We start from the raw sequence: 15,849 nt of genomic DNA on the forward strand, positions 1-15,849 counted from the left end.
AATTATATATTTAAACAAGGAAAACTCATTATCTGCTGCATTATTAAGTAAATATTGTTTTGCAGGATACATAGATCATTGCATACGCAAAAATCTGTGATTCATGTTTGATATGGAAAGTAATACAAAACAAGATAATGGGAAATAAAAATTTACTGCCTTATCTTCCTTAAATCCTGATGCTAATCAATAAACTGTTTCATGAAAACAATACTTTTAGGGAATTTTTTAATCGCGGAAAATATCGCTTACGTATGAGTTAGAAATTTAGGAAAGATTTCAAGGTTTCTCAATTACATAACTGCAGACATTTACTTAATAAAAATAAGTAATCTGAATTGAATTCTTTCCTTTTCAAGATTATTTGCGTCTGATAAAAATGACTTTCGCTGTGCGTTATGTTACTTAATAAAAAGGCTTCTCTTATGATACATGCAAATCATAAATTATTTGTAGGATGAATGGAGTGCGTGTAGTCATGGACTTCAAAGTAGGTTACGGAATGATTTTATTTTCGGGACTGTTTTTCATAACCGTTTTACACTTCTCAATGGGAAATGTGGCTTTGAATTCTTCTGAAGAACTAACAGATGTACAGGTACTTGAAAGATGGAAAAAAATTGATGATGGAGCAAACAAAATACTCCAGTCCGTTGTAAAAATTGCCATGCCTTATGTAGTTCGATATGCAAATGAATTAAAACTATCGCCTAAATGCATGAATAATGGTATGCTGCTGATGACGGGACTTCGTAAGGCTCAACCATGGGCCTTCAGATGTGAGTTGGTATTTAACACTTTATATCAAATGTATATTTTGAATTATATATAGGGATTAAGAGAGGCAATTAAAAGGTTATATATATTATGCTATTATTTATTGTTTTATTGTTATATATTAATATTATTGTTTATTGTTTTCTGTTATATGCAGTAATAGAAAACAATAAATAATAATATAAATATAAATCCAGAATTGTATATTGTGGTAGTGTAGAAACCAAACTTTTATGTAGAATGGTACAGAATTAGGATATATAAAGGCAAATACTTAGGCTTAAAAAAACAGGAATTTAGTTAATAAATTCACAAAGAAAAAGACGAGGAGTTTTACAATGGTAAATTTAGTTTTTCAGTGTTACTTAAAGATTAATTTTAAGATCTCTCCCCCGAAAGAAAAAGCTAAATTTGTTTTGAAGGGAAAGTCATGTCCTTTCTTCAGCTTTCATTTGGAAAATTATGCATTTCTTTATTACTACCGAGGAATGGGGATTATATTTATCTCTACTGCCTTTTTTCCTCTTTTCTGTATCATTGACATCAATAGAAATTTAAAAATGGTTATTTGCCAAAAATGTTGTATATTACTTATTAGTCCAAAGGGATTTGAATCCCGAAGGACTATTAGTTTCGTTTTGGCATTTTGCGTCGGACGGATAAATGTCGGTTCACTTTTCAAACTGTTGCCATAAAATGTTAGAGTCCTGCATTATATTTGAAGAAATTAAATAATGAAAAATCTGCATAAATGTATGTATATTTCTCGTATTGTGATAAAACAACGGTACATAGAGTCATCGAATTTTGAATAACGTAATCCTCCAACGAATATGAGCATGTGGAAGACCAAATTTGAAATTTGAAATTTGTTTTATGATCGATTTCCTATTTTTTAAAACTTTGACGAATTTTTGATTAACAAACTCAAGGATTTCAAAGCGAGCAATGGCAACGTTGTGCAGAAAAAACATTTTTATCTCCAGCGCGTGAGTCTCTGTATCGGAAATTCTAAAGATATGCTCGTTTTAAAACTATTTTGCGATATTGCTGTTGCACTGGATCTTATGGTTTAAGTGCGAGGAACATGATATTTAATAAAGAAAGGTAACACACAAAATGTTAAAAAACGCCCCTTTGGACGTAATTTAAAATCCGAAACATTTCAGATTTTTTTTTTTTTTTTTTTTTTTTTTATGTTTTACTTTACCTAACAAAGCTAACTATAAGGACGACGAAAAGACCTAAATAAAATCCAGTGATTTAGATACGCAGCTGCGACGAATCGCTTAATGTTAATATATAAGAAATTAGATACTAAAAATAGGCTATTAGTTAAAATTTAATATCATAAAAAGAGATTGAAAACTTTTTATAATGATGGCTCTGATTACACTTAATAGAAGTTCAAATCTAATTATATCGTACATGTGAAACATGCGTACTAATAATAATCCAAGTATTTATTTTTAACCTTATTATATAATATATTTGAAAGTATATTATTAAGATCAGTTTAAATTGCTTATTCAGCAAAATAAAATGATGTATTGTAGGTTATAAATAAATTTATGCAAATACATTTATTTATTTACAAGTAATATGTTTGTTTGGCTTATGTGCTCATTATATGTTTCTAAAAAGGAATCATTTTTATCTATGACAATTATAAAATGTTAAAATTTTTAAATCCAGCAGATGTTTTCGCGAAAGTACCTAGTAGGGAAAGAGATTTTAATTTTTAAAATTTATGAAAGGCAAGAATTTTGCTGTATTCATTACAATGATGTCTTTTTTACTCTAAATTTCTAAATGCATGTTATATGATTTACACGCTACATTTTTAAACGTATGTTATATTATTTAATAATCATGTTTTTCAATCTTATATAGTTTTGAAGACTCGAAATATGAGTTAATAAAAGTATACATAATGTTCACAAGTCCTTAACCGTCCTTTTATTTTCAGGACTCTTTTTATAACAGTTTTACATTTCTACTTTGCAACCATTCATCGCAGATAGATTTTCATTTACAAAAAGTTATAAACGATACAGGGTTTGTAAATTATGCCTAATTTTCAGAAAAGAATTATACAAGTATTAGGAGTCAAATACGCAAGCACACACGTGCGTGTCTGTGGAGCTGTGATTGTGAAGTGGATATAAGCTCATGAGGAGGTTTAGGCAATTTGTATGCTCATACTCCTTCACGACATTTCCCGTGTTTCTCGAAGAGGTACGTAAATTGTATAAGGTATCAGGTAAAATGAGAAGCCATGAAGGTATGGATAATAGAATGAAAGAGAAAATTATCGTAGATTGGAGGCAGCGGTTACAGAGCTCAGTGAAGGCCCAGTGTCGAAATTTGTGGAAACAGTTTCAAGACACTGGATTTACATCGGGAAGACCTAGAGACAAGGTTGACCAAGATCCACAACGACAAATGGGGATGGTTATTTGATACTTTCAGCGCGGCGACACTGGCCTACTACAGCTTCACAGCTCAGCTGTAGGCTGCCACTGGAACTCGAGTTTCACTGTCTACTATTGCCCAAAGGCTTCATCATATAGGGCTACATGCCAGAAGTTACGCTGTTTGCATCCCGATCACTGCAGCACACAAGAGAGCAGGTTTAGCATGGTGCAGAAAACATGCGTCGTGGATCAGACTTTACTAGAGCAACGTTCTTTCTAAAGATGAGTTGAGATTCAGCCTGGATACTTATTCGTGGTGTACCTGTACCTGTACCTGGAGAAAGCCTGGAACACGATACCACCTCTCACTCCTGCATGTGTTTGACAAAGGCTCCCTGACTACTATGAGGTATAGAAAGGAGATCTTAGAGCCCTATGGTGGACATTTCAAGGGCGTAGTTGATCTTGGATGACGCTATTCCACATAGGGCTCAGCTGGTCGACGATTTCCTGGAAAGTGAGGATATTCGTCGCATCAATTTGCCACCCAGATCTCATGACCTTAACCTCACAGAGCTCTTCTGGGATGCTTTTGGGAGAGCCATTTCATCTCGCCATCTGCCTGAGAACTATCCCCAAGTTGAAAATTGCCTTGCTTCAGGAGGGGAAGGGACTGCCACAGGGACTCCCCAGCTGCCTTCTGCCCAGTATGCCATCACGCTGTGCGACCTGTTTGAGGTGAGGAGACCATACCCTATTAGACTCATTTTCAGTTCGATATTGGACTGAAAATGAGTCTCATAGGGATATTGGACTGTGGGGACCCCATAATATTGGAGTCGTCGATATTGGACATCCTTGCACTATGAGCTTTATTAATAATCATGCGTATATAAAATCACTTTTGAATGGTACGTCTCTTTCTCTGTTTTAAAGGTATATTAACATCAAATTTCATTAAAGTCTGTTCATTAGGTTTTCAAAAATTAGATATAATGTGCAAATTCTCTTAATTTTGCGCACAAGTGTGTAAGCCGCAGTGTCAAAAGGAATATCAAAAAGCAACGTATTTCAAGTTTTTAAATAATTTACGAAACAAAATGAAAATATAATTAAATCTGAAAAATTATACTTTGGTAAAAAAATGCACGGCCCGTAGAGTCGTTTAATTCTGAGTTGAAATAAGTCCTAGAACTTTTCAAACAATAGACGAATACATATAATAAATAAATTAAAATACACAAAGGTTTGATAAGTTAATAAATAAGGAACTGAACAGATCAGTGTCTTGGCGTTTTTTCAGGTTAGGAATCACAGAATTATTCAAAGTCGGAATTCATCAAATAAAAATGAGTTTTTAGAAAAACTTTTGTGTGTATTTTTGTTATAAGTCTTCCACGAGTAGAATGTAGAGTTAGCCGAATTTTTTAAACGTTAAAAACTGCGAAAGGTTCACGTAAATAGAGGTATTGTTAGAGGTATTATTTAAATAGAGCTATTTGCTGGAAAATATTTCCTTGAGCGCTCTGTTGAGGGTAGCTTGTACATGCGAAACCGATTTAAGTAACATCATAATCTTAGAATAAAAGCAAGTTATTAACTGCAAGAGAGAGTTCGTGTTAAAATGAACTAAGATATTTCGTCAACAGATGATCTCCATTACTTTTAATGTAATATTATATTTCATTTTTTGCCGCTACGTAAATTTTTTATTAGTAGCATTATATGATAATCATACGTCAGCCATTAATTTAGGAATGACGTAAGTTAGAAAAATGAATTGTAAATATTTTTCTGAACAAATGAAAGAAATAGCTAAATTAAAATGAAAACATAAACGAACATATATACAGATAGATAGATAATTTTTCAAAAATTAGTGATTATATTATCTGGGAAAAAGTAACAATCTTTTGTAAAGGACTAATGTAACTAGTGAAAATATTTACTAAATAAAATATAAATTAAAACTAAATTAAAACTTATTTTTGAAATTAGTTTTAATTTATTCAAAAATTAAAACTAATTTCAAAAATTAGGAAAAATTTAGGATTTATTCAAAAATTTTTTAATTAAGAATTATAAAACGATTAAAAATAAGAAACTGCATTTTAATTATTCATAATTTAATGTTTGAGGGACAGACTCATCAGGATGTAATTATCTCAAATATTAAACTTGAATAATTAAGGAGCTCTGAGAATGCGTTTCGTTTTCCTTAACTATTTGAGGAAACTAAGTAAAAATATAAATACATAAAAAATATACAAAAGAAAAACCTTTTGTATATTTTTCACCCCATTAAAATGCTTATTCATGCCCCATTAAAATGCTTATTCAACGTTTTTATACCCCATTATTAAAGAGCCAAAAATATACTTCAAACATTCCAAGACTGAACGGTGCTGGATATTTTCCGTTAGAATTATGTATTTTTATGGTAATTGAGTATAGCATTTTCTACGATAATTCCATGACTATAACTGAAACTTACGTAAAGTATTTTTAAGCATATTAATTTCTAACTTGTGTCATTTCTAAATTAATGGCTGACGTATGATTATCATATAATGCTACAGATAAAAAATTTACGTAGCGACAAAATTGAAATATGCCTCATTAAAATGCTTATTCAACGTTTTTATACCCCGTTCTTAAAGAGCCAAAAATATACTTCAAACATTCCAAGACTGAACTGTGTTGGATATTTTCCGTTAGAATTACGTATATTTTTATGGTAATTGAGTATATCATTTTCTACGATAATTCCATGACTATAACTGAAACTTACATAAAGTATTTTTAAGCACATTAATTTAAGCAATGGAATGGAATTCATGTATTGGTGTAGTGTTCCTGATGAAGAATCTCGAAGATTTAAATTACACATGTTAAGATAAAATGGTACTACTTTTTCATGTTGTAACAATTTCACAAATATCTGAAGAGAAGGTAACACTATATGTTATTACGTATAAAATGTTGATTTAGGTATAAGGTATTTCTCCTGTCTTCCTAGCGTGCCTTCGTGGTGTAGTGGTTCTGCACGCTGGGACCGTATTCCAGAGGTCCGTGGTTCGATTCCAGGGGAAGGCGTTTGCTAATTTTTCATCTCTCCGGCTTCTTCCCCTGGAATCATTAGGTATATATATATATATACCTAATGTCTCTACAGTGGCGCCCGAACTAAAAGGGTGTTTGATGATGACTCTCCTCACCCAGGATTGGCGATTGGGTCCCCTAAAAACCCCAGTCTCCCTTTAAAAGGGGAAGTGTACTTGCTAGTGTACCTTCGTGGAGTAGTGGTCAGCACACTGAGCCGATATTTCAGAGCGCCGTGGTTCGATTCCCGACGAAGGCGATTGCACATTTTTCATCTCTCCAACTTTTCCAATTAACCTAATGTCTCTATATAGTTATAAAAACTACGAAACGCAGTCTGCGTAAAAATAGCAGGATTAACACTGCTAGTTTCATTTCTAAGCAAAAACGAAATTCTAAAAGCATGCATTACATACATATTCTTGTATACGTTATAGATATATGTTTTTTTTTTCTTTTTTAAATAAAAATGAGCCGGCTAAAAGTATTCTGAATTAAAAATTCGCGGAAGCTCTGACATGGAGAAATTCTTAAGATGCTAAATACTGATTAATAGTAACTTAAAATACTAATAATTCGTAATTTAATAATTAGTAACATTACTAATACTAATAATTAGTAATTTAATAATTAGTTACATTACTAATACTAATAATTAGTAATTTAATAATTAGTAACATTACTTATACTAATAATTAGTAATTTAATAATTAGTAACATTACTAATACTAATAATTAGTAATTTAAAAGTAAACATTTAAGAATATTACTAAATACTATTTAATAATTTATTAGTATTTAATTAGTAATTATTAAGTACTAATTAATCAGTAATTTAAAAGTAAACATTAAAAAAATCAAACAAATCTAAATTTAATTTTCCTGCACCTGTTAGGAATGTGTGATGCGCAATAATTTAGTTATTAAATTATGTTTTTAAAGGGATTATTTATTAGATTTTTAGAAGCTTGACATGCAGCCTCTATCAAACTGATATGAAGTAATATTTTCTGTCTAAAATAAGAAATTTTCAAAAATTTATACAAGACACGTGACGTGTGTACATCAAGCTAAAAATAAAGTTGATTATTACCCCCTGAGTTCACAAGCCTTAACTGAGAAAGAGCAACTTAAAATGCTTTACTGTAGTTATTTTATTTATTTATTTATTTTACTATTTTTCCCAATGGTGGGCTCTAGCCAATACTAAGGCCTTTACTTAGGCCCGGAGGTGGTGACCATCTTATTATGGAGTCACATAACAGATGGGCCGCCATTTCCTCCTATGAAGTGACGGATAATTTACAGCCATTCTTCTCCAGGCTTCGAACCCGGGGTCTTTTGGTACGGTAGTCAGAGTCATAACCACTTTCCCGCCTGGGCGGAGTTGCTTTATTTATAAAGATATAAGTATAGTTTTAAAATCGATACAAGACCTTTTAAAAATAGTTGTGTCTGAATGTTTAACCGAGCCAACAATCTCTCTCTCTACTGTAAATGAAAAAAAAATATAAGAAATGTAATTGTTTGACTTTTTTGGAAGCAGTAAACGCGTGTTAATCCTCATATTCTCCATTATTATACATCAACTGCCGTTTGGACATTAGCACCTTTTAGTACGCTAATAGTACTGAGCTATATGAAAGCATAATTTTCTGTGAAAGGAAACAAAAACAAGTGGAAATTACATAAAAAAATAATATTTTTATTACACTTGTAGCTCAGAAAAGAATGCTGTTTATGTGAATCATTAGCAATATCTTTAAAAATAATGAAAACCTCTCATGTACTCTCAGCTAATCTGAAACGTGTTTTGGGTATTTCCATATACTGATTAACTTGTTTCCATTTTAAACAACAGTGGCAAAAAAATTAGTAAACCAGTAGAAAAAGAATATTTTATTGCAAACTGAGATAGGATTGTTTGAATATTAGAGGAAATGCAGAAAGAACTTTTAGTGCATTGTAAAACACGATGAAACGCACAATAAGAATACATTTGAGGAAAAGAAAGGGAATGTTTTCTATATGTCAAAGTTGATAGCCCCGAACCTTGAAATAAATTGCTACAGAAGATGAATAATAAGATAACTCTTTGCTTTTGTACTTGCTTAACATGCTTTAACATCGGAATTATAATTCAGCTAGTTTATATCCCCCAGGCATTCTTTTTCCCTGTGGAAATTATAATAAGAACAATGGACCTACCAGATTCTAATTTTAAATGCAAACTTGTTTAAAAGCCATATCATCAATGGAAGTTTACTGAGGTTTTGCCGCAGACCTTCTCGTTGCGTATGAATGAACATTATCTCATCTGTTTACGTACCATTTCAGCTAGAATAAGTTACAATAAATTGAGGTGACCTTCCCTCTATCTTAGAGAGCTTGAATTGGCTATTTCTCGCGTGCCTTTTAATAGTTTACCTCTATGTGCTTTACTTTATGTCCGTATACATATGTAAACGGAGCATAAACTCACACAATGATGTATTTTTTGCAATTTCCATCTTCATAAAAACAGAATCCTTTTAGAGAACCAACAGCATAATGATAACCGTTAAATTTTGAAATGTTATTTTTTACAAATATATTTATTATGGAATTTTTCATTTTAGAAAGTCAGTTTTGTAAAAATTATGAAACCAACATTCTCCTACTGAATTTCGGTCCATAAAAGTTTAATTAATAAACGTTCATTCTCATTCTAAAAACTAAAATACAGAATGTTTGACTTCCGCACAACAAAAATCGACCAATATATTTAATTTAGAAGCTTGGGGATTATTATTGTACTAGAAAGCCCGACGATCATTCGAAATGACCGCTGTTCTAGATATTATAAATTGCAATCAAAATGATTTGTGCAAAGGTGTCTGCTAATTCTAACTGAATTACCCACGGCAGGCGGCGAGGACGCCCCTTTGCTTACTGCCCCAAGGGGTTTCCCCCTCCTACTTGCTCAATTGCTTAAAGTAGAATGCAATGAAGAAAACCACTGGCGGTACATTTCTTAAGAGCCACCGCTAGCGCAATAAATAAAGGCGATTTAAATAGTAAAATGTTAATTCACATGTCAAAGATCTCTTTGTGCACAGCATTTCTTGCGTAGATCTTTCCATCCTTTTTAAGCTCGCCTTGCAGAGGACCATCCATTATTTTTAATTTGACGTCCGTTCTTTCACGAACTCTTGAACAAGCAACATAAAGTTGATCGTGTCCAAATGCAGGTTCAGGTAAAAAAAAATGCCAACACGCTTAAGCGTTTGGCCCTGAGACTTATTGACGGTCATAGCAAAGGCAAGTTTTACAGGAAATTGTTTACGTCTCAATTGAAACGGCAACTCTGTGCCGTAGCAACTTCCCTAAATTGCCTAGTACAGTTACGCAAGCAATCCATAAACTATTGGCGACAAACAAACACTTAAGACGCATATAATAAAGATATTTATTTATTTCATTTTATTTGTTTTTTCATCGTTGCCGGTTGCATATTTCCGAATTATATTATATATAGATGTTAAATTTATGTATTAAATTTTAAATGCACGTGCTCTTGTATTTTTAATTTTTCCGCTTAGCTTTCTCATAATATTCGTCACGCGCTGCACTGCACGGGGAGTAAAACAATTTGCAGTTACGCAAGCAACAAATAAACTATCGGCGACAAACACTTTACCGCATTATATATAAGATTTTTTTACGATATTTACTCTCTTTACAAGTTCGGTTAAAAATTAAATCAGAATAATTGGAGGTTGATCGTTTTCCCTTTAATGTCATTCATTGACATTCTTTGTAACGTGCTAATGTGTAACATTCTTTTATTACAACTCCATTACATTTGATATCCCGAAAGCACTTTCAGAAAAGCGATTTATAAGTTTTCAAATACTAAAAATTCGTTAATAATATTTACATATTCTATTATTTTAGCATCATAATCTAATAATCATACAAAATAACTCTAACAATGTTTTATTTTTAATTTGCGCAAATATTGTTAGAGTATGCTACGGGCCTTATAGAGTACAAATTTTGTAAAATTCGGTGAATGTTATTTCCTTTGGGAAAATTTTATATTCATTACAGTTTGAATAATAATGTCGTCAATTATTCCATTAACATTACAAACCAGCTTCTAAGTTGAAATTTAATTTATAGTGTTAAGCAAAAACTTAAATGTTTCGCTTTTCTATTCGTGTACAACCTCTGAAATTTTAGCAAACATGATCTTACACCTAAATGTTGCTTTCAGTTTTTGTTGCATGAGCTTAAACGCTAAGTTTTTTACTTTTTTAATGAATATAAATGTCTATTAAATTTGATTGTATATATATAATTAATTATATATATATATATATATATATAATCAATTATATATAATATTAATTATACATAGCTCAGCCTTCTAAAAAGTTAAACTTTTGTAATATTTACAAACTTAATTTTACACATTCACAAATGCCGTAACATGCATATTTTTTTATTTAATACATAATGTAACTTAAAATTTATGTTCTATGACCAAAGTTTGTGGAAATGGCCGAGTCAAAGCTTTACTGAACTCGCTGAAATATTCATCCAATCCTTAATCTATCAGATAATACTTTCGTCTACACTTTTTCATCCAAACGTAATTCCATAATTTTTCTAAAGCTCTGAATCACTAAAAGCTACAAAAACACTTCTGTGAAACTGGATAGCTCAAGGAGTATATAGCCTTTGCATAGTAAAGCAAAAGCAGCAGTAACTTCAAAAGATCGGCAGACATGATCTCACCTGATTCGCGCTGACAATAATACAATCTTAAATTGGTCTGTTTCTTGAATACCATGGAATATGTTTAACATTTAATCAACCATTATCTTCAAACAAATTTATGATAATGGTATCGCTTATTCAAGTGGAGATCGACGAGGAAAGGAAACATACTTTGCAACATTCGCCGTGTGTTAGACATTGCATCTTCCCTGCAATACTGGTTTTTATTCTGTAGGCTTGGTGGTTTCGACCATAATTTGACAAAGGGCATTTAAATTAATCTGACTATGCAATCATATTTCCACTTTAATCGTAATTAAATCTGATAACATTTTGTAGTCACATTTTCCACGTGAAAATAATTGCGGTATAATTGAGCAGTAACAGTATTTAATTCAAGAGACGGTGCCTGATGACTTTATATGGATTCTAAATGTGCTGAACAGGTGTGTGTGTGTGTGGTGGGGGGAATAAACCAGTTTAAATTCAGCTCAGTACGAGGTCTATAAAATTCAGCAGAGTCAAGGTCTACAGACGCTTTGGCTGCACTTACAAGATGAATATAAAAACTTTGTCTGAGAATGCAAAATCGGTTTGTTCCCCTTCTAAATTACATATCTCTGTGAAGTAGGATTGTTTTTCTATATAAGTGTTAAAACAAAATACAGAAGCTTCTTAAATGCAGATTAAACATTCGCTTACAGATATCCTTGGCTAGAAATGTGAAAACTTATATATCGTTTGCTAAATTTAATTTTCCAAAAATATGATCTCCAGCATAAAAAAAAAATCGATATACTTCTTCCGCACACTCGGGACTCTCTAACTTAGGACTTCGGGGCACTGGCCCGGCTACCCCGTAGGTATGATCCCGTCAGCATATTTCACAAGTGCACATCAGCGCAGCCACTGAGGGAGGGGTTTCGAAAATGGACCAATGAGCTGCTATTGCTCTTGTGACGTTAAATTTTCGTGCATGTGAGCGTATGTTTGCCTTTTAATTTGCATTTGTTTCGTATGGCGTAATAGCGGAAAATCTCGTAGTGCTTTTGTTTTATGAGTTTGATTAATCGCTGATATTTCACTTTCGGGATTTTTATCACTCATTAATATTAGGATTGATGTTCACGGCATATTATGTGGATTAAGAGAATTTAACTGTATATTTTTTTAATTGAAATGAGAATGACTGAAAGTTTTACAATGAATCTAGTGTTTTCTTATTTCAGTGCATTCTTTTGATTTTTAAAGTGTAAATTAAAAATTATATGTGAATAAATTGAATACACTCGTTGTGGATAAGATAAATTCACTCTGCTTGATGAGTATTTCTTGTGTAGACAGTTCACTTAAGAGTGAGCAGTTATTAAATGTGAAATTTAACACACTAAATGTATACGAATACAAATTAGTAAATTTCACTTTGACTAAAATTCTGTATTGGTTATTATTATAGAACATCTTTTTCATATAGACTGCAATAAAAAGTTCTGACTTCTATTTACATATATAACTGGTGAAAATATTTTTCTCATACGCATAGTTTTATGTAAAGATTGCATTTTGGCTCATATGTTTATCACATATTTCTTTCTTCATCTTTATTTACCACTTATTAAGTAATATTTCACGTCGATATTTTTGCGAAGTATCCAACATGTGTTTGTGTTTATTTCAACCAGGTAGTGAAATCTACATAATTGCCTATATTTGATCTAACTTCGCAATGAAAAGTTTAAGAAGCAATCGACGATCCTTTAATTATTTTTTACAGAAAATTGCGTGGCAGAATATTTTCAACCATCTTGCTTAAATCTCAAAGCACGCGAAAGGTCGTGTGACATGACAGAAATATTACTGGATGCTCATTGGTCCATCCTAGAAGCCACTCCCTCGGTGGTTACACAGATGTGCATTTGTGAAATATGCATCCCGTCACTAGTAGTTCACCCCTTCAGTTCGAATTCCGATGTTAAAATGAACTGGGTAAAGGGCGTTTTTGCGAATTTACCAACTGTGTAACATAGAGATCAGCTTCCCATAGCAAATCTACTACAAATAGTATTTCTCATCTCAACAGGCATAAAATCTTTGCATGATACAAACGATTTTAAATCCATGCATTTATCGGCTAAGATTTCTGCTTAAAAATGCAATGTGTATATTTTTACCTGAAACGGTCTAAAATAGTTCCCAAAACGCATTCAGTTTTAAGTATATTTCTTTTTTTTATTTATTAAAAATATGCAGAATATTTAATGATGGATTTTTTCATAATTTATTTTGTTGCTGCAAAATTGACTACACATAGAAGTTAAGTATTCTACTTCGAAAAGTTAAGATTCTAAATAGAAAATCGTACCTTTAATCCAAGTCAGCGATTCCTAAACGTTTTATTATGTTTAATTAATTAGTTTGGGTGGTTTGTTTAATTTCTTTTTAATCAAAATAAAAACAACTTAGCTAATTTTATACTAAGAAGTCTGTGTATAAATTTTGTAAGCGATAGGAATAAAATCTATGCATAATTAGATATTATAATTAGATTTTAAAAATATAACAAGACAAGTTTTCTGCTTCATAATATTTCTTCCGAATTGTAGTATGCATTTCTAAGTACAGCATATAGAAGATAACAAAGGAAATTTCTTACATTACATAAGCTCCACAACAATCTATCTCCTGCTTAAAATTATAGGATGTGATTTAAAAAATTCTTTCATTAATACAAATATCTATTTCGTAAATGCATTTCATAATTGGATTTCGGTTATATGGATGAAATAAGTATTTACATCCAGGAGGAATAAATTGTGTAATTTGAACTGTATAGTTAATTTCCTGAATTTCTGATGAAATTCATTTTCCCGTTATAAATCTGTTCTATTCATGTTTCATTAAATAATTTATTCAGTTTTCTCCTTAATAACAGAAAATTTATTATTTCATTCAAAAGTTAATAACGCTATATTACATTTACCATAGTTTTATTACTTCCTTCTAAGAATGTATTATAATCACAAAAAATTCCGGCTAGCATATTTCAATAAAAATATCCAATTTGAATGCTATAGAAAGCAGTTTAACGGTGTTTTTGCATAAAATACGTAAGGACAGAATAAAAGGACTCTTTTTCCACAAACATTTTAAAATTGATTTAAAATGGGTACAGAAAGGAATTTTTCGTGACGTCTGTACGTACGTATGTATGCATCGGTTACAGCCGAAAACATCGCGGACGAAAACGTCGCGGAGAAAACAACGCAAGGCGAAAACGTCGTGCTACAAAACATCGTGGGAGAAAACATCGCAGCTCTAAAACATAGTGGTACAAAACATCGTCGTCGAAAATAAAGCGGTTCAAAAACTTCGCAGTTTAAAAACATCGCCGTCGAAAATATCGTGGTAAAAAATAAAGTATCTACAAATCATCGCATGACGATAACATCGCAGACATGCTTTTTTCAGGCTTTAATAACTGTAAATGGATATTCCCATAATGATTTGTGAGCGCAAGTGATGTAACGAAGGATAATTTTTACTTTCACATTTTTTTATTAACTAATAAATTTTTGCTGAAAAAATAAGAAGGAAACTTAAGCATAGAAAATTAAATGCAACTTAATAGATTATACTTTTTGTGAAAAATTACCTGTAAAATCTTTATAAAAAATGATTTATTAATGGACTTTGTTAGTTAACTATGTCGGTTTAAAATTCTATTAAGTGCTATAAGTTGCATTAATTTTCTATGCTTAAGTTTTCTTCTTATTTTCTCAGCAAAGATTTAATATTTAATAAAAAATATGAAAGTAAAAATTATCCTTCTTTACATCTTGCGCTCACAAATCTTTATGGGAATATCCATTTACAGTTATTAAAGCCTGAAAAAAGCATGTCTGCGATGTTATCGTCATGCGATGATTTGTAGATACTTTATTTTTTACCACGATATTTTCGACGACGATGATTTTAAACTGCGAAGTTTTTGGACCGCTTTATTTTCGACGACGATGTTTTGTACCACGATGTTTTAGAACTGCGATGTTTTCTCTTTGCGATATTTTCTCCCACGCTGTTTTGTAGCACGACGTTTTCGCCTTGCGTTGTTTTCTCCGCGACGTTTTCGTCCGCGATGTTTTTGCCGCGATGTTATCGGCGGACACCGTATGTATCTCGTATAACTCAAAAAGATTAGTCTTAGAACGCTGAAATTTTGTATATAGGACTCCTATAATATGTTGTTATGCACCTACTTTTTTGGTTGCAACCATCCTCATCAAAAGTATATATATATATATATATATAATTTAAATAAGTATATATATTAAATAAGTATATATATATATATAATTTAAAAGTATATATATATATATAATTTAAGTAAAGTAGAAAGAACAAACGATAAAAGATCTATGTGGTCAAACCTTTTGCGCATTGTGCTGCAAAATGAAGGAAATTAAAAGATAAATTCTAGTACGCATGCTAAAATGCTGCTTAAATACTGTGGTTCCGTGAAAACTTTAACATAAGCAAAATTAGTTGCAATGAAATGTGTTAAAAGAGAAAAATACAACATTTGATTATTTACAAGTAAAAATCAACAATAATAGTAAGCTATATGCTAAACCAATTAAGTATATTTAAAACATAGTAAAAGTATTAACTAATTAATCGAGTTAAAAATAAAATTAAGAAGCGGTAAATGGTCGATTAGCCCAATTCGAAGTTCACCATGGCACGTCAGGGGAAATATTTTTTAATGAACTTTGAACTAAGCTAACTACAT

General features: G+C 31.4%; 1 protein-coding gene across 1 annotated transcript in view; it reads left to right on the plus strand.

Moving 5' to 3' along the window:
- Positions 1 to 351: 351 nt before the first annotated feature.
- LOC118186240 (nose resistant to fluoxetine protein 6-like) overlaps positions 352 to 15,849 on the plus strand; it is a 90,054-nt gene continuing 74,556 nt past the window's right edge. The window contains exon 1 of the mRNA XM_085824253.1: positions 352 to 779. Within this exon, the coding sequence (XP_085680379.1) occupies positions 458 to 779 (322 nt within the window). The 5' untranslated portion in view covers positions 352 to 457. The remainder of the gene's footprint in view (positions 780 to 15,849) is intronic.

This window comes from Stegodyphus dumicola, chromosome 9, assembly GCF_044657685.1.
Source record: "Stegodyphus dumicola isolate Sdum_Otavi_A_Nest chromosome 9, ASM4465768v1".
In the NCBI taxonomy this organism is placed as follows: domain Eukaryota; kingdom Metazoa; phylum Arthropoda; class Arachnida; order Araneae; family Eresidae; genus Stegodyphus; species Stegodyphus dumicola.